Raw genomic sequence first — 19,392 nt, forward strand, 5'->3', positions numbered from 1 at the left:
CTCTCACCCTGCACCAAGTGTTGGAGTCCCTCTAATGTTTTTGAAATTCTCGCTTGAAGGTAGAAGAGCCGCCCGCCGGTTGCCGCTTTCAGGTCGTCCGGTAAAACTTGATTTGAAGATTTCTTTAACAGATTGCGACGAGCTCGCCAACAAATTTCACAGAAAGGCCTCCCGTCCTGCAAATCCTCTTCCAATATCGCTGCAATCGGCCATCTACTGCAGGATAATGGCCCTGGCCGCGGTCGCTCTGGTGTTTCTCAATCACATTGCCAAGACGTCCATGAGACCTTTAGCGACTTGGCTCCAATCGCCGCCCCGGGCCATGCTGCGTGGGACCGGATAGGAGAGGCGTGCGGTTGGACTCTTCGGAGACGGCTCTTGTTGCTCTGCTCCTAGCAGGAATATCTGCTGCAATTCCAAACCCTATCTGATTTTGCTTTGTGAAAATGGATTTGCAAGTTTCTGTTCTCCGGCCGCCGTCGCCGCCGTTGCAAGGAAGTCGGGTTGTCTTTCCTTCCCCTTGTCTCGCATCATTCACACCTCGCGTCCTATTGATTTGTCGTCTGCTTATCACCGCGGTGCTCAGATTTTCCCCTCGGCGTTCCGCCTCGTCATGCCCTCCTCTTTTTTTCTTTATTCCTCATCCTTCTTTCTTTTTCTCTCCTTTAACTTGTCCACGACTGCTCCTCCTGCTGCACTCTCATCCTCCATCCCTCCATCCCTTCTGCCCCCCCCCCTCCTCCCCACCTCTGCCCTGTCAAAGTTGAGCCTTCTGTGCCGAGGCCACGCCGGCGACCTCTCCCCTTCTGCCCCTGCTGCTCCCCCGCTGAAGGTAACATCACCGAGCCGCCTTTGCTGCAGGTTTGCTGGCGGCGGCCCTTCGATCTCTGGAATCCGGCCGACTCCCCCCCCCCCCCCCCTTACTTTCTCACCCTGCCCTCCCCCTCCTCTGCCTGTTTTTTCGCGTGTGTGTGCGTGTGTGTGTGACTAAGCGCGGTCGATTTCCCCAAGAGCGCTCCCCCCCCCAAAAAAACAAACAAACAAATACCGCTGAAATATTGAGACCTTTATCAGAATGATTCAAATGATGCAGAAAATCCGTCATTTATTAGCAGTCTGTTGCGTAACGGGGCTGCAGCCCTCTTGACCTGAACCGAAGATATTTGGGGATTTTGTTATCGGCCACCCCGAGACTACCGAGATCAGCTAGAAAGCGATTCCACCCCACAATCGCTGTCGGAAAGAAAGAGACTCTGAAGACGGAGATTCTTATCACCAGGAAATTCTGGAAATGGTGCCAGTCGCTCTCAAATCAAATTTTGAAATAAAATCCATTATATTGTCAAGGACCTGGTGGCTTTTTTCCCATTTGGTTTGATTAGATGTTGTTGCCCAACATCACCGGAACATTGAGCACTTTGTTCTACTCAAACAAACACTTCACTCGATTGGCCGACTTTTTTTGCATTCCAGTTGTCCATGACCAGTTAATGACCATTTCAACAAAAAAAGACTGATTAAAAAAAACAAAAAAAATAATAAATAAACGCCACTGACGACAGCAATGAGTAATAATTAAAGATCCAGATGCAGAATCAGAGATTTTTTTCTTTCATTTTTCACCGCTCACTCAGTGGCGGCGTTCACTCGCTGGGGGGGGGGGGGAACCGCTCTGCTGCCGCGTGCCTTTTAACCGCACAGCATGCGTTCCACTTTCTGTCGAGCTAATAAACGTGTGTTGACGGCTCCTGCAACCCACCACCGCCGCCGCCGACCGTTTTGACTTGCGCAACTGAAACCCCCAGTTACGAGCGAGCGGCGGAGGCTGCGTGATGCAAGGACTCCACCGCCGTTAATATTCAGGTCTCGCTGAAAAACAAGCCTTAAAAATTAATGGCTCATCTGTTCGGTCTCCCCGTCTCTTAACACCTGTTCGACGGAAATGTTGTCAGAGCATCTAATCCAGGTGAAGAAATATCCCCCCGTGTTCTGCAAATATGGGGTTTGTTTGTTTTTTCTGTTTTTATTTTTTTGACCCTGCCGTAGCGGAGGCCTCGGCCCGAAGGTTGGGAGAGGTGAAAAAAGGCAGAAGCGCGAGAGGAAAAAAGTTGGTAGCGGGGAAAAAAAAAAACCCAACATATTTGGATCCAGTGTTGTCGACCTCCCTCTGGTTTTTGCCTCCATGTCTGTTTTCGGTTAATTAGAAAAAGAAGAAGAAAAAAAGAATTCCGCGCCGAGACCACAACCGCGAGATTTACGTCCTTGCAACGTTTTCCAATTTGCTGGCTTCAAGGTTAACCTTGGGGCGTCTCTCCGCGCTGGCTGCGCTCACACAAACAAACAAGAAAAAAAACTCAACCTGCGTGGCGCCAGCCGGCCGTCCGCAGGTGCACAGCCGGCTGATGCCAGCAGCGCCTCCCCTACGAGGCGTTTAGTGCCGCTAGAGTGTGAATGCTGCAACTGTGGCCACACTTTAAAGCTGGGGTGTCAAACTCAAACGCACAGCGGGGGGGACAAAATTTAGAATTTGGACAAAATTCAACAAATTGAAAAACAAATCTTTTCCCCCCAGATGTAACGGTGAACCTTTTTACATGGACCCCGAACGAGCTTAGCGTCAACACTAAATACGGAACAAGCAAAGCTTAATACCATGCAATACATAACTTAATATTGCACACATCCTAAATTGAATTTCAAATGAAAAAGAACCTTCTGATTGATTTTCAGCAGTGACCTTTTCCCACAGACCTACCATCAACAGAGCAGAGGGTGTTTACGGCTCCCGTCCTGGTTGATGTGCCAAAATACCAGCAGAGCATTCTGGGATTTGTAGTGTTAGCGCTACATGTGTTTAATAGCGGCGGGCCAGCAGCTCTAGCAGTGACTTTGTATCGCCTCGCGGCCCACATATATCCACACTGTGGACCCAATATGGCTCACGGACCAGGGTTTGACACCCTCGCTTTAAAGGGATCACATCTGACCTTGCGGTCGATGGTGTAAAATTGCTGGAAATCACTTGTGCCTTTTCTCACCGACGCCCCTTAAACAGGCTCCGCCCGGAGGAGGTCCACCAGGGGGGGTTTATTGTTTTATTTCTTCCAGCAGGTCATTATGTGCACAAGGGGGATTGTGAAAAGTGTCCCTTTGTCTTTGGCTCTTTGCTTCTCTGCAACTGATGGGTGTTTTTTTTTTAGGTTTTCTTGTTTGTTTTTTTTGTTTTTTTTGTCCCCCAACCTCTGCAAAAAACGGGAAGGAGTCTTTTGGGGGGGGAGGAGGGGCCATGACAGGAGGAGGCAGCTGCTTCATAAAGTGCTGCTGCCTTTGGGAACAAAGTCCCAAACTGGGTTACACAAAGTCAACTTTGGTTTTTTAAGGACATTCCCGTGTGTGTGTGTGTGTGTGTGTGTGTGTGTGTGTGTGTGTGTGTGTGTGTGTGTGTGTGTGTGTGTGTGTGTGTGTGTGTGTGTGTGTGTGTGTGTGTGTGTGTGAGCGAGCCAAAGTTGAAACACACGATGTCACTCCATCTCCCAAATATGGCGTGACGAGCGGGGCGGCCGGCGTCCTGTCCATCCCTGCACCTCACCGTCCTTCTCGTCCGTCCGTCCGTCAGCGAGGACGTCCCCCCCTCCCCCACACCTCTGACCCCCCCCAGGCTTGGCTGTCATTGTCATCGCCCGTCTCACTGCCAGTCTTGTCGTCGCCGTTGTCGCTGTCCCCTCCGCGCCGGCTGTCCCTCACTGTCTCCTCCTCCGCAGGCATGGGCAAGAAGGACGACCCCAAGCTGATGCAGGAGTGGTTCAAGCTGGTGCAGGAGAAGAACGCCCTGGTCCGCTACGAGTCCGAGCTCATGATCTTGTGAGTTGGGTCGCCAGTCGCCGCTTTGCGACAGACGCGGATTCTAATCGGAGCACTTTGTCCTCGGAGACTTTTATCTTTTTTTTTTCTCTCTCCCGTCACTGGTTGAAAAGACATTTGCCTGAAATCCCATTATGTACTTTTTTCTTTTTTTCGTATTTCCTTCCTGACTCCAGCGGAGCAGCCTCGCATAATTAAGTTGTCGAAAAGAAAAAAAAATCTCTGTAGCTCTGCAGAAAACGGCATAATTAGTCCTGTGTTTTAAGCCTTCCACAAAAATGCTCTTTAGTCATCTGGTGCAGTTCAGCTTAACATAACTTAACACAACCTAACTTAACATAACATAATGTAATGTAACATAACTTAAAGTAACTTAACGTAACATGACCAAATGTAACGGCACATAACTTAACCTAACCTAACTCAACTTAACGTAACTCAACTTAACTCAATGTAACATAATGAATTTAACGTAACGTAACATAACTTAGTTTAACTTAACATGACTTAACTATATTGTACTTAACTTTACTGTACTTAACTTAACATAATCCAGCTTAACTTAGCTTAACATAACTTAATTTAGCTTAGCTTTGGTTGGTTCAAAGCTAAAGTCTTTGTGCTGCGGTTGTTGGTAACTAGAAATTGTCTCCGTTAAAAGAGAAATTTAAGGCTGCAGAGCCTCGGCATGAGCCTGAACAAAGGTGTTATGCAAGTGCCCTTCATACCTGATGGTGAATTGCAGGGTGATGTAAGATCGATTCATTCTCCTAAAAATATTTCATCATTATTTTTTTTTTCCCTTTTTGTAAGAGGATTCATGACCCGACGGCTTATCAAAAAAAAGAAAGAACGAAAAGTACTCACTCAATATTGTGTCTGCTTTACTTGCGCTGTTTCAAACTTTGACTCCGATTTGCTCGTAAGGCGAATCAAAGTCCTCGGTGATTCTCAGCTCTGTTGCACAACAAATGAGATAATGTTTACAGTTCAAGTGCAAAAAAAAAAAAAAATGTTACTGTGGTCCGACAACTTGGTAAATTGTCTCCAGTATCCCGCTTTCAGAAAGTAGCTCATTTAACTTGTGATTTATTTTGCCCCACCTAATTATGTTTTTTTAAAAAGTCAAGTTGGATTAATTTGAGTGCAAGAAAAATAATTATCGGTCTCGAAATAACTTTGAAATAACGCATCTTGGTCCTTTTTCATCCCCAAGCGCTCGAGAGCTGGAGCTGGAGGATCGACAGAGCCGACTGCAGCAGGAGCTCCGGGAGCGGATGGCTGTGGAAGGTGAATGCATCAACATTTACATTTATATTATTCACAAAAATAAGCTTTTGTGTAAATCCTCTGTATAATACACAATCTAAAGTTCTTGGGGGGTGGGGTTGAAAAAGTTTAATGTGAATACGCGCAATGGAAACATGCCGAATGACTGTTAATAAGTGTATTTTTTTCTCTTCTTCCTCCGCCCTCACTCAGACCACCTGAAGCCGGAGAAGGAGCTGGCGCAGGAGAAGCAGATCCTGAACGAGATGCTGGAGGTGGTGGAGCAGCGCGACGCTCTGGTGGCCCTCCTGGAGGAGCAGCGGCTCCGTGAGAAGGAGGAGGACAAGGACCTGGAGGGCGTCATGCTCTCCAAGGGCTTCAGCCTCAACTGGGCCTGAGCGAGAACGAGGAGCCTCCGAGCAGTGCGGGCCTGGCCTGGCCTGGCTTGGCCTGGCTTGGCCCGGCACCCGCAGCAGTGAATGTGAAGAACAAGAAGAAAATAAAACACACACAAACAACGACGACTGCCTCCGACAGCTGCAGCCGCCAACGTTTACAGTATCCCCCCCTGGCCAGAAGGCAGGGCGAGTTAATCACTCTGCAGTTTAGTTCTCTCTCTCTCTGTATGTGTGTGTGTGTGTGCGTGCGCACTCGTGGGTGGAGAGGCGAGAACTTTTGCTCAGCTTTATCGCCGCAGACTTGAAGAGAATCCTCTGGAGCGGAGGGGCGAGGAGACAAGGGGGCGGCCCGAAGTGGGAGACTGTTGTCTCCAGATACGTTTCATTCTCAGTTGTGTTAAAGGGAAGAGTGCAGTGCGGTCCTGCTGATGTAAAGAAACTGTAAACACATCTTTTATTTCCTGTCCCTGTATAGTTGTGTAGGAAGAATCCCATCTGAAGTGGATGGGCGGTGTTTTGTTTTTTTGTTTTTTCCACAGGATTACGGACTCGCTGCAGTGACATCCTCTTTAGCTGGCGTCACACTGACTGACCCTGCATCCCAATGAACCACCCACAACCGACAAAAAGGCTTCTTTTGCTTTACCCTCCAGAAAGTAAACACTAAGAATCTCCCAGATGTTGCTGACCCTCCCAACCACATATCTCTCTCTCTCTCTATTTTTTTTTAATTTCTTGCTATTTAACACAAACTTTTTATTTTTATTTTTATAAATCGCATTCACATGAGAGTGCCCAGATTTCTCCTCTTGTTGCACTTGTGCATAAGTCGTTATGCACCCACAAGCCATTTGCATGCCCGGAAGTAACAAAGGGACGTTGACGAGGTCTTCAGCTATCTTGGGAACTGGAGCAGGCTGCGAACGCTGATACGCCGACGCGTTTCAAAGACCAGGCGCCTGTCTGCATACGCTGCTTCCCGCTGCATAACGTGCACTGACGGGTGACGTTTCCCCCCCAGAACTGCCATGTTTCAACATTACGTGCTCGTGTCTCCCCTTTGAGACGTTTCCCATGGCCTAGCTAGCTAGCTACTGAGCTAGCGTTGGAACTTTAGCGTCAGCCGCAGCGATTTCACTGACGTTTCTGTAACGGACCTCCCGGGTTGCGAGCCACAGGACTGACATCGGGGGGTCTCCACGAGCACTTCCAGACTACACATCACTTACATTAACATAGCAGTGTTAACACTTTGAACATGAGGCCTTTTTTAAATTGAGTTTGTCTATAATTTATTATGCTTTTTCTTTCTGCGTTTTGTTCTCCGTGTCCTTCTGGAGCACAAGATTTTTTTTTTATATACTACTTTTTAATACTGCTATACAGCAAATCTGTTACCAAACAGATTTTTTTTTTTTCTTTTTTTTTTCTTTTTTCCAAAGGAGCTGCTGGACAAAAGCAAACTTCCATCTACGACTTTTACGATGTAAAACAAGAAAACTGCGATATCTCCATCTGGTTTTTACGTTCCACTCGGGAAGGCGGGGGTCACTGTTTTACAGTACACGAACACACTTGAGGTTTTATTTATGAGCTGCTTTGAGCTGTGAATAAGAACAAAAAAACAAAAGAGAGACACTACGTGTTTTGAGGGTTGGTGTTTTAGGTGGTATGTGATAAAATAATAATAAAAAAAAAAGTTTGCCATGATTGTATTGATATTTATTAACATGTGTGAAAACTGTACCATATGTAAAGAAATTGAATCCTAATTTTTAAAACTGTTCCGTTGACACGACTTGTAAATGTAAATTGCTTTATGTAGCTAAAATGCATAGTGTTGGTTGGATGTATGCTGCAAAATGGCAATAAAACAATGCAGTTCTTTAAGTATTTGTTCCTCATTGCTTCCCCCACCCTTTACTTTGTGTCGATTATGGAAATGAAGACGTTTTACCAATGGAGTGAAATTCCCAACTGTAAGCTATAGCCAACGCATTGTTACCTGATCTCTCCATAATTGGCTTGAGCTCCTACTCATCTCTGCCTTAAATCTGAGAGAGAGAGAGAGAGAGAGAGAGAGAGAGAGAGAGAGAGAGAGAGAGAGAGAGAGATCGAACTGATTCTACGCTAGGTGCGTTGCAACAGACAGAAATGTATTTTCCCATACAGCTTTGAGGGATTCCGCCCCCCCAAAGGAGTCGAAGAATGATTGGAAATGGTGCGTGTACACCATTTCCAATACTCTTTGTCCCCTTTGTATATATGTACGTATGTACGCGTACTTAAAACATTTTTAATTGGTTCAACGCGCTGTCATTCATGCGCTTATTTTGAAATCGATTCACCGTGTGTCGATATCCGGTCCTGTCTCTCTCCCCCTACTTTTTCTTTTTTTTTTCTTGTATGTTGCAAATCGGTGCCGATACAAGCAGCTCTGCCGAACCCAAGCGAGAATGGAAACCTCCAGTTTCAGAGACTGTCAGGTCGGCGACAGAAACCTCCGCAGCACTTTATTTATATTGCATAGTGGCGACGGGAGTTGCATTTTGCAACGATGTTCTTTTGAGAAGTTCCAAAAGTTATTTAAAGTTTTGACGCTGTGCGATGCGGCTCGTCCAGCCTGACCGGAAGTGCTTCCTCGCGGCGGCGGCGGCGGCGAACTTTATTCACGTCGTGTCTGTGTTTGTGCGGGATGTAGGCACCTAATTAAAAATGCATTTTTATGTTTCTGTCCCCCTAACCGCTTGCAGGCGTGGAGGGCCGAGGGTCTGCCGCTGTCCACCACCAGTAACGAGGCTTGCAAACTGTATGACGCCATCATCACGCAGGTGGGCCAAGTGACGTGACATTCGGTCGACAGCTGTGCGTGTGTGGCGTTGATAAATAATACATATGTTTGTGCGGTGTGTCTCGTGAAATTGTAGTATGTGAAGTGGCGCAATGATGAGAGCTTAGGAGGAATGGAAGGATGCATTTCTGCTCTGCGGGCGGCCGACCCGAACTTCGGTGAGTGTGAACTGAAGCGTCTGCAAGTCAGTGCCAATAATAATAATAATTATAATAATAATAATAATAGCAATACTATATATATTTTGTTGTGCACGTTTACGTGTTGCAATGGCAACATTATTATTATTACTACTACTACTACTAATAATAATGATAAGGTCATTCAAGCAAAACCCCACTGAAAGTAAACTTTCTCAATAAAAATAAAAACTGATTTCCGTTCTTTAAAAAATAAATAAATAAATAAAAATTTCTTCCTATCACACCAGTTCCTGCTTTAAAAAAAAACAAAAAAACAGTCCATATCACTGCGTATAATATTTCAAACCTTTGATAGCGAGTGGATGATTTTCATCAGATAAATCATTTCATTTTCTGTTCAGTTTCCCACACAGATATCTTCTACAGTGTCTGTTTTTGGATGCGAGAAATTGGTCTCCGTGACATTCCAACCTGAGTAGAAAGACCTGTTGAAATTCACAGCGCACCAGCCAAGTCTGGGTAGATTAAAAAGCTATTAAAAGACTGAAGCTCAACCACATCTTTTCAGGCCCACTGTATGTAAATACAGTGGGAACTCTTGAATTAGCTGTAATCGGGTGTAAATAGACGCCGAGGAACACTTGGTCCGTCAAACGATGTGACAACCTTTGCTTACAGTAGTTATGGAATGCACACATGCGCACACCCTACAGTCATTATGTTCTTATCGTGCGACAAATGAACTCTATTCAGCATTCACACCCCTTTTTTTCTTTTTCTTTTTCTTTACAACATAACAACTGTAATTTGTACCACAGTGACTTGCACTGACACTGTGCTCTGCTGGAAGCAGCAAGTTCAAGTTCACATTAATGTTTGCTTTCCGCTTGTTTGGCCATTGCAAATCAACAAACTTCCCTTTGCACCTGACACAGAATAAACATTGACAAGTTTTAATAATAACCTAAATACCTGAATCACCCTATTTGGAGCCAAGTTGCAGAGCGAGTGTTGCCGAGGAACTGCAGTTTGCCTGGAGATAAAATCCTCCTGCTTTGTGTGTTTAACCCTGCAGTTATGGGCAATGTGATCAGCGCGGGCCTGGAGTTGGTGGGGACGGCGAGCTCCCCCCGCCTGGACCAGCGCCTGGCCAGCGCCATTAAGCGAACAGTGGAGCTGGCCAACAGTCAGGACATCACACCCAGAGAGAGGCTTCACGTCAAGGCTATGGAGCTCTTCTCCCAGGGGTGAGACCCAGAAGCTGGCTGCCACGGTCACGACTCTTGACCCTATTTGCCGAAGCATTAAAAAAAAAAAAAAAACTATTTGATTCTCTTTCACGGTTTCCAAACTTTTCTCAAATGCGAAAACTTGTTCGGTAAAGTCGCTGCAGAGCGGCCATTTGCAGTGGGTCAACAGCCGAAGGGGAACCGGAGACGTGTGCACAATAATCCGAAGCTGCCGAACAATATGAGCAGTGTTGGCTCGCAGTCAGGCGACACTGATGCGGAAAAGAGGAGTTTTGTTTACCCTGGGGGAGAAGTGCTCGCTTTTGATGGAAGATTGCAGGATGCGTTTGTCTCCCTGACAACATTAATTTGTCATCGTTACTTCACGTAACGCCCCGTTTAATGCAGTCGGGTTCCGGATCTTTTGCACTGTGCAGATAAAACATCCTGGCACATCATTTATATTTGTATTTAATCAGCAGTTCCTCTCTACGCCCATGCAGCTGGAGAACGCGTTGTAATTTCAAGAACAGTTTGCTGTCCTGCAACGTCTGTTTTCTTCTTTCAGCACCGCTCCCGCTTGTGCTTTTTCAGCAACAAAGCTTATTGAACCAATGAGATTCTCTGGCACAATTTTTTTTTTTTTTTTTTTTTTGCCATCTTATGTCTCACAGCGACTCGTGTTTCTTGCAGAAATTTCCCCAAGGCCTCAGACGTGTGGGAGGACATTCTGGTCGACCACCCCACCGACATGCTGGCTCTCAAGTTCGCTCATGATTCATACTTCTATACGGGAGCACAGGTGGCCATGAGGGACTCTGTGGCCCGAGTGCTGCCATACTGGAAGCCTCACATTCCATTGTACAGGTGCGCACACACACACACAGGTGCGCACAACAAAAAAAAAAAAAGCCTCCTCATTATCTCGCCACACCTCGCGATCGTCTTGGATGAAACAATAGAAAACTGAGGATTCAAAATGTGTTCATGCGTAAACGCGTTAATTGCGATTAGTTAACGCATTGTTTTTTTGTTTTTTTTTAATCACATTTCAAACGTAAGCCTTTTTGTCCCTTTTACTAACCTGTATAAATGTATTGTATTTTTAATGAATGGGTTTGTTTCTAACCAGAAATGCAGCGCAATTAATAAATTAAACAGTGCAAGCAATCAAAAGGAACTCTTAATGGGTAGCATTAAATGCCAGCAACATTTGAAGACGTGCCTTCCGATTGGCTGATCCACGCAGTCCAATGGGGGTTGAGTTTAGGCTGTTGACACGAAGGCAAGGTAACATTGACCGCAGGTCCAAATCAAACACACTCGATTTATTGCTCCGCCGTGTGCCACCCGGTGAGCAGAACCCATGTTGGTGACTTGTTTGGCTGCCGGTGCTTTTCTTACCGCTGGCAGCGCAGCACAATGCACCTGAGGGAGAATAAAGATCGAAATCCTCTTCTTTGTGGGCGGCAAGTCGAAGCAAGTGAATGATTATTTTCTTCCTCCGCCTTTGGTGGAGGTGGAAAGGATAAAAAGAAAACATTGCAGTCTAAAGAGAAGTTTTCTCCGCCTTACGAGAATATGCGGTCATTTATTTCACCGTGAAACGCTCGCAGGAGCCTGCGGCTTTGCCTGACTTTTCAGGTCAAACTAAATGAAAGAGTAAAAGCTCTTTGAGATCCCTGTTTTTCCTTGTTGCCTAAGTCAACTTTTCATGCCCTCAGATATCTGAATGGAATGTTTTCCTTTGGACTCATGGAGAGCCGCTACTATGACCAGGCTGAGAAAGTAGCCATGGAGGTGAGTCCTCCAGCCTGTCATTATGGTCCGCGGCAGCACTGCCGGAGTCGGGCGGGCCGTTATTGTGTCAGTTCAATTCTGCAAGTAATTTGCTGCCAAACAGCAGTAATAAGCAGCTATCTGAGCGCCTCATCGGCCCCGGCGCTCCCGCTCTGAATGCACAATTCACGCACTGACCGCGGTCTGACAGTGACTGGAGGCAAGATTGGTGAACGATGTAGATGGATACGCAAACATGCAAAAAAAAAATTTGGATTCATTCTTTAGTTGATGTAATGTAAAGTTTGATTCAACCTTAGCGATCGATTATTAATTTGCTTATATATATGTATATATATGTATATATATATATATATATATGTATGTATATATATATATATATATATATATATATATATATGTATATATACATATAGACATCTGTATCTACCTCTGTGTGTGTGTATTTGTGGAGATAAATAGATATAGAAATATAAATAAATATAGATATATGCCTGGTTTATAGAAAGCATGTATTTTGTAACATTGCATATTCGCCTGTGAATGCCTTCCACTTTCCAGGCGGAATAAAAGAGGTCCAGAATTTCACCACTCCCTCTGCTCTGTCGCCACTGACATCCAACATTTTTCTTCTTTATAGTTGTTTTTCTTTATGTTAAATCTCTGTGTGCAGGGTCTGGCTGTGACCCCAGACGACGCCTGGTCCGTCCACTCTGTAGCCCATGTTTACGAGATGAGGGCAGACGTGGACAAAGGCTTGAAGTTCATGGCGGAGAGAGAGAAGGACTGGGCGGTGAGTGCCGACGCTCCTCCAGCGTCAGGAAATAGAAAGCGTTTTGGAGAAGGCGAGGCAAAATGCTGAAAGCTGAACGGACCGACGTTTTATTTCTGTCACTTTCATAGCGAGTCCCGCTGCTCTCACTTCCTGCATTTCTCTGACGCTTTTTTCCAAGTAGAACTGCAGAAGCTTTTTTTTTTTTTTTTCCATTTACAAGTAATAGGTCAGGAGTGCACACACTTTTTCAACATGCAAGCTACTCATATAATGACCAAGTCAAAATGATCCACCTACTGTAAAATTGAAAAACACATTAATTCATAAACATGTTTCTAGTCCAGTGATACATAAATAAATAAATAAATATATAAATAAATACATACATAAATAAATTAATGAATAATTAAATGTAAGGATGAATAGGATAAAATGGGTTAGCATGTTCCCATATCATTACACAGCAAAGTCATGGTTTAAAAGAAGGTCATATCTGTCTGTGTTTTATTTGATTAGGAAAAGTATGTTTGTGTCAGAACATGAGTAAAATCATAAGGCAGGTAGAAACAGAGCACGCAACAATGAAAGTACAAGAACAGAACAAAAAAACTAAACTATGGCAAGAACACAAAGGCGAGAATTCCATGGCAAAAAAAACAAGGCATGAATACGACGGCAAGACAGAAATGAATGGGCAAAGACAAAGGGAGACGAGGACTATTGAAGCACGCGGAGGGTAATCAGGTGAAGACAATAGGTAATTAGGTCGGACGCACAGGTGGCACACGAGGAAGGGAACGTGAGCTGAAATGAGAGGAAGGTTACTCTAGACTTCAAAAGAAAACAGGAAACACAAGACATGACAAACGTCTCACATTAAAAACAAAACAAAAACAAAAAAAAACATTTTTTTATCGGAGCTTGGCAAGACGGAGGAGAGATTTCAGAGTTGAAATGCAGCGATCAATCATCACTAATTCATTACGTTATTCATCGTTCCCTTCCAGCCGTCCGACTCGCTGGCCAGCCACAACTACTGGCACTGGGCGCTGTACTTCATCGAGAAGGTAAGAGATCTGTGTGCCGGCTGAACGGTCGCCAGTGGCGGCCACGTGGCTCCCGCCTATCATTCCCCGTCCTGCGGGTCATTTAAGACTTTTGGCTTTATGATGTTGTGACAATAATGCCGGCATCTGCGCATCCCGTAGTCTGTCAGCGCCGACTCGTGTCACTGCGTTATTCATGTCAATCTCTCTCCCCCCCCCCACCCCCCCACCCCACTCCTCTGCAGAGGCAGTACGAGGAAGCGCTGGAGATCTTCGATTCTCAGGTTGGTGTGTGTGTGTGTGTGTGTGTGTGTGTGTGTGTGCGCGCGTGTGTGTGTGTGTGTGTGTGTGTGAGAGCCTGCGCCCGAGACTTTAATGGCGCGTCTCTCCGAGCCCTTTGAAAGGCCGTGCGTGTACCAATACACGGGGGAGACCGACTAAAAGCAATGCGCTCTGCTTGTTGTGATTCAAGAAGGCAAGTGTGTACAAATGGAGGTCAAATCTGCAGCAAGACACATTTTGCTGTCAGCTGCCAAAGCTGATTATTTTTTCATCCACACTAAAAATAGAGAGGGGAACTAATCTAAAGTAAAGCCCTTTCATGTCTTGCACCTTCTTCGAGAGGAGGCCATGGTGTTTCTTACCACTCTGGCCCGACTTCCCACACAACACAAATTCTCACGTCAGCGGCACTTCATGAATGTTTCACGGCTCGTTTCGGGCGGCGTCCGTCCGGCAAGATATAAATGTTGTTTTGAAAAATTCATTTCTTTGAAAAATGCATTTTTTTTTTATTTTTTATATTTGCGGCTGCCATTAAATGGCTGCATCCCTCGGCGGTCTCCGGGCCGCGGTAGTCAAAGTCTGTGGGTCTGTGCTGTTTCTCCGAAGATTTTCAGACGGTGCAAGAACACAGGATCCATGTTGGACATGGTCGACTCCTCTTCGCTGCTCTACCGGCTGGAAATGGAAGGTAAGGAAGGGAGTTGACCACCAGCCAACGGTGATTAGCCACCGGTGATTTACCCAGCGTACTCTGGTGCATACAGCAACCTGGAGAGATGGGAGGAATCTTCGGGAATAACGGGGATTAGCCCTGCATGCGGTGCTGCAACATCAGCCAATGTGTTGCAAGCAGGCCGAAGATTCAGCGCAAGCATCTCATTTGAGATTATTTAAGATAGCGCAGGTTTAAAGGGAACTCCTAATGAGGCCAAATAGTCCTAAATCGTTTTCTTCTCTTAGGTGATTTTCTTCCTTTCTCACGTTCAGAAACAAACTTCTTGTCCTAACGTCCCCTACTTCCCGTGTCAGGTGTGTGCGTGGGGGAGCGCTGGCGGGAGTTGCTCCCGGTGACGCAGCCTCACACCGACGATCACGTGACCCTGTTCAATGACGTGCACTTCCTCATGGCGTCGCTGGGAGCCAAGGAGAGCGCCACGTCCCGGCGTCTGCTGGAGGGCCTCCAGGAGTTGGCCAAGTAAGAGCCGAGCCGAGCCGAGCCGTCCCCCTCCTCTCCCTTCACCGTGCACCTCTACAGATCTCGCCAGGAGTTACATAAGAGCCACTCAGGCCTTATGTAAAAGTCAGATGAGGAAAAAGAGAAGAAAAAAAAAAACACGATGGCGCGTAGGCTGGTCAGAGGAGGAAGAGAGGACCCAGTCGGAAGGAGAACTCTCGGATGGAGTCGGGTCTTCCCTCTCCGCGGAGCTCCGTGGCATCTGACCGCAGACGCTGTTTTCCATTTCGCGCAGCCCGCAGTCCACGGGGAGGCTGCATTTTAAAAACCACATCATGTTCACACCCCCCCTGCCGTTGCGTAAGAAAGCGGCAGACGCGAGAGATGAAGAATAATGCACCTTTTTGCGGGGAGTTCTTGAGACCTCAGCGCCGGCTCCGCTTTGAATTATCAGGAAAGCCCCGAGGACGCGTCGGAGCTCGGTGTATATTTAATTCCGTCCCTCGCACTTTGGGTCTGGGAGCATTGCATAGTTTTCATAATCCATGATATTTTTCTTCTTCTTTATTTTTTTTTGCCTTAATGTAATTTTCACGTAGTTGCTTTGGCGTTCTGAGGCGGCGACTCTGAGCAGAGGCTTAAAAGCTCACAGCAGCGCCGAGTCTCTGGAAGTGAAGTGAATCGTGCCAACACACTTTACTGTCTGAGGAAATCCAAGCAAATCCAGATTTTCTGCTGTATTGAGTTTTTTTTTCTTTCATTTTCATGACCTCAGGGAGTTTGCTCGTACGCCGATGATCGATCCAAGGTCACGGTTTCCAAAATACACCGATTTTCTTTTTTTTATAAATGTTGACAATGCAAGGATATTATGTTTAGTATGAAAGAGGATTAGGGCCACGAGTAGAGACAAAAATATTACAGGAAGGAGATTTTTATTGAAGTTTTAAGTTGAAATTCTGTGAATAAAGTTGAAATTTCGTGAAAAAAGTTGACGTTAAAAAAATACATGAATAAATTAGAAATTTCTCAAATAAAGTGGAAATTGGCGAGCAGACTGGACGGATGGTGGATTAACGTAGTTACCCACAGTTAAAGGTAACCTGCTGAAAACGGAGGTACTCCACTAGACTTGCGCACGGAGCCTTTTGACTTTAAAGTTGATGTAAAAAAGACAAAATTTTGTGAATAAAATCAAAATTTTGCAATTAGCGTCTACGTGAAATAAGTCAAAATGTCAAGAATAATCTCGAAATCTTTATATATTTTTTTTCTCTTCTTGTGGTCCCCATCCTCTTCTGTAATTTAGATAGACTTCACCATTGCTTTATAAAAAAAATGTCAGGAAGTGAAACATGTCACTTATTTATACTGGAGGGTCATCGATCATCCAACAAGCATTTTTTTTTTTTTTTTCCTCCATCTGCAATTATTTACCTTCACCTACCTGTTATCCGAGTCATGACGCACAGTAAATGGGTGTCTGTTGCTTGGAGGCTCTCACGAGGTGGTAAATTAGGTTTATAGTGGAGTTGGTGACAAGTTGACTTTACTTGATGCAGCGCTACAGTCTGTCCGCCTTCAAACGACAGCAGATTGAATAAGCAGCTTTTTATTATATCCAGGGTCCTTCTCATTTAACAGTATCCTGTAGTTTTAGTCAGCATGCGTCTCCCCAGGTTTTTATGTCTGAAAACATCTTGGCAATATTATGTTGCCTGTCTTTGTTCATGATAACAAACAAGGCAAATGGGAAAGGATAAAAAAAAAAATTGGAAAAACTGCTTCATAATCACACGTTTACCTCCCGGGATTCCACTTCTGCCTTCCGCCTTCACCAAAACCTCACCTCTCGCTGTGATGTTTCTGCAGAGAACCGGGAGACAACTACCAGTACCAGACGGCCCAGACCGTCGGCGTCGCCATGTGCCAGGCCATGATGGAGTACGACCAGGGAAACTACAAGCGAGCGTTTGAGCTTCTGTACCCGCTGCGCTACCGCATCGTGGACATAGGAGGCAGCGACGCGCAGGTGAAGTCCACGGGAGAAGGAATAGTAATCGCGATGACAAATTAGAACGCCGGCTTGGGTTCTTCTATACCAAGTAGCGGTGGGCGGATTGATCTCGTTATCGATCCCCCACGCCGGTGCCGCAGTGGAAGCTGTGCGGGATCGATGCTCGGAGCTCGTAGCAGCATACGGAGCGCTGCATCTCAAGTTATTAAAATTCTTCACATTTAATCAACCTCAGTCAAAAGTGTAATTTTAACGGACTAAGGAATCGGTATTGCTGTGGTTATCAACGACGCAGCCTCCGTCATGGCTTTCTAGGGGATGTACGATAATGAACGCACCGCTAATACTAGTGAGGAGCTTCACATCCTCTTGAATAAGATAGAAATCTGTGTTGCGAAACAGGCCGGGCGGGCGGGGGGGGGGAGCAGTGTGCCCCCGCAGTGTGAAAAGCCTGAAAGCTCCCAGTGTGTAAACACACTGCGCGGTGTGGGGACCGGCAGTACACTGCGCAGACATGAATAATAAATCCCTGTTAAGGGTGCTGATGGCTTCGCCAGCAGTCGGTGTTCTTCCGTACGTGGAAATTGGTTCCAGAGGAGGGTTGGCCGGCGCACAAGCACACAGTCCACCGCTGGTTGAGGAGAGGGGCTGCCAAGTGGCGCGAAGGCGGCCGTTTACTCATAGGTTTACATTTGTTTTGTTTATTTTCTTCCAGAGGGACGTCTTCAATCAACTCCTCATCCACACCGCCCTGAAATCGGACGACAGACACCAGCAGAAAGTGGGAAGGTAACGGCACGCCGGAGGCGCCGGCCTCTTGCGTTTTCACCGCTGACCTCCTTTCGGGGCCTTGTTTTCTCATGCCGGATTCCGTTGAAAGATTCTCCAAACATTGGATTTCATCATCACAGCAGCTCCCGCGCCGCCGTCCACTGGAACATTCTGAAGTTGCATTTCAAACATACGAGCGGCGCTCCGATGTCTGTTCTGTTATTATCACGCCTCTCCAAAACCTGAATTTGAGCAAATATATACCAGGCGTGGGCAAACTAAGGCCTAAGGGGCCAAATGCAGACAGTTAAGCTTTTTAATCTGGCCCGCTGAATTTAAAGAAATGATATTAATAGTAAGTAAGTCATAAAAAAAACACTATTTCATTTACTTTAGTGTTTTAAGAGTCATTTCATATCTTGGATATTTTGTTGTAAAGCTTTTGGTCATTTTCAATTGACACTAAAGCACAGGTTTTCTACATATCCCATAATATATTTTATTTTCTCCAATGAGGTGGGTCACCAATGTCAAAAAGTTTGCCCACCTCTGACTTGTACACACTTCCCAAATTTTGCCACACAAATGCTGCGTTCAGACTGCAGGCGAATGTGATTCAAATCCGATTTTTAGGGCCGACTGTCCACACTGTTTTTTTTTTAGCCAGTGTCCAAATGGGATCTGGCTCTGTTCAGACTGGGCCACATCGTTGACCCATCTGACAGGTTGCTGTAGCGACGACGTCGGAGCGGAGGCGTCGCTTAGCGCGGCTGGAGTGCGACGTCATATGATTGCAACAGCGGCAAAAACTAAATCGTTGCGTAGAGTGGCGTCCCGGACAGTCGAACCAGATCGGCATGTTTGGAGCTGTTCACACTGAGACGCATCTGTCCCAAACCCTTCACCCCCTCCGCTTTCAATGCTGTGTGTCTGACGTCATCGCGCCGAGATTGCGTAGATGAAGTGCTACAGAATTCAGGAGTCCGGCGGTGGCCAGTGTTCTTAGTTGTTGGCCACTTTTGGCTCCATCGCAAGCCGATCAGTGCGGTGCCGATCGGAGCCGATTATTACCCGGGTCGCTTGTCCCGATATGTCGCGGAACAGTGCGGCTCGGTGAGTCGATTCCACTGCCACCAAATACCGATTAGTCGCGGAACATCGCAACGTTTTTTTGGCCACCTACAGTTACATCTGTTAACCTGCAGGATGGACGTGGTATTGGGCCGTCGCTGCTTGCAGCTTCAGTACACATCAGCTTTGCCTGTTCGCTCGCCTTTCCGAAAGCAAGTTGGTCCGACGGTACCCCGGCACTTACCGACACTTTGTGTTTGTTCCAAACCCCCTCCAGATGTCTCTTGGTGGAGCGTGAGGCCATCAGGCCCAACTCCTGTCTGACGGATCGCCTGATGAAAAAAGCCCTGGCCCTTCACGACTGAAGAGCTCCCAGCGTGCAAACACTACCGAAGCTTCCCGTTTCGAAGGCGACTTTGCCAAGTGAAAGGAAGCGGCCGCCCTGCGTCACGGGGGAAAATATAACATTCCGAAAAAAACGTGCATGTGCAACGGTTAGGGGCCGATTTCCACCCGATGTACTTGTAATCAGTCTGCAGCAGTGTAGCTTTCTTAGATAAACCGTCTTAAATCAATGTAACTCTACAAGTAATAACATAAAACTGTCACGATCCATACAAAAATCTTGTTTTAATGCAATAAAGATACATTTTGCACTCTTCATGTCTTGGTGATTTCTTGGTTTACTCAGTAAATTGTACT

The 19,392-nt window shown here is 46.1% G+C and overlaps 2 protein-coding genes across 2 annotated transcripts in view; both read left to right on the plus strand.

The window, feature by feature from the left end:
* Positions 1-7,418, plus strand: part of mical3a (microtubule associated monooxygenase, calponin and LIM domain containing 3a) — a 61,229-nt gene extending 53,811 nt beyond the window's left edge. Inside the window, exons 45-48 of the mRNA XM_076042681.1 lie at positions 764-832; positions 3,762-3,861; positions 5,078-5,151; positions 5,344-7,418. Coding sequence (XP_075898796.1) covers positions 764-832; positions 3,762-3,861; positions 5,078-5,151; positions 5,344-5,528 — 428 coding nt within the window. The 3' untranslated portion in view covers positions 5,529-7,418. The remainder of the gene's footprint in view (positions 1-763; positions 833-3,761; positions 3,862-5,077; positions 5,152-5,343) is intronic.
* Positions 7,419-7,942: 524 nt separating this feature from the next.
* On the plus strand, positions 7,943-19,353 carry ttc38 (tetratricopeptide repeat domain 38). The gene is made up of 14 exons (XM_076042688.1): positions 7,943-8,014; positions 8,282-8,359; positions 8,456-8,537; positions 9,598-9,769; positions 10,445-10,618; positions 11,476-11,551; positions 12,225-12,344; positions 13,334-13,393; positions 13,618-13,656; positions 14,264-14,345; positions 14,687-14,852; positions 16,704-16,863; positions 17,564-17,637; positions 18,968-19,353. Exons 1-14 carry the CDS (start codon positions 7,985-7,987, stop codon positions 19,053-19,055), a joined length of 1,401 nt encoding a protein of 466 aa, XP_075898803.1. The 5' UTR covers positions 7,943-7,984; the 3' UTR covers positions 19,056-19,353.
* Positions 19,354-19,392: the final 39 nt, after the last annotated feature.

Source organism: Nelusetta ayraudi, unplaced genomic scaffold (genome assembly GCF_046127955.1).
Source record: "Nelusetta ayraudi isolate G7.1 ecotype Tasmania unplaced genomic scaffold, CSIRO-AGI_Nayr_v1 ptg000071l, whole genome shotgun sequence".
Lineage (NCBI taxonomy): Eukaryota > Metazoa > Chordata > Actinopteri > Tetraodontiformes > Monacanthidae > Nelusetta > Nelusetta ayraudi.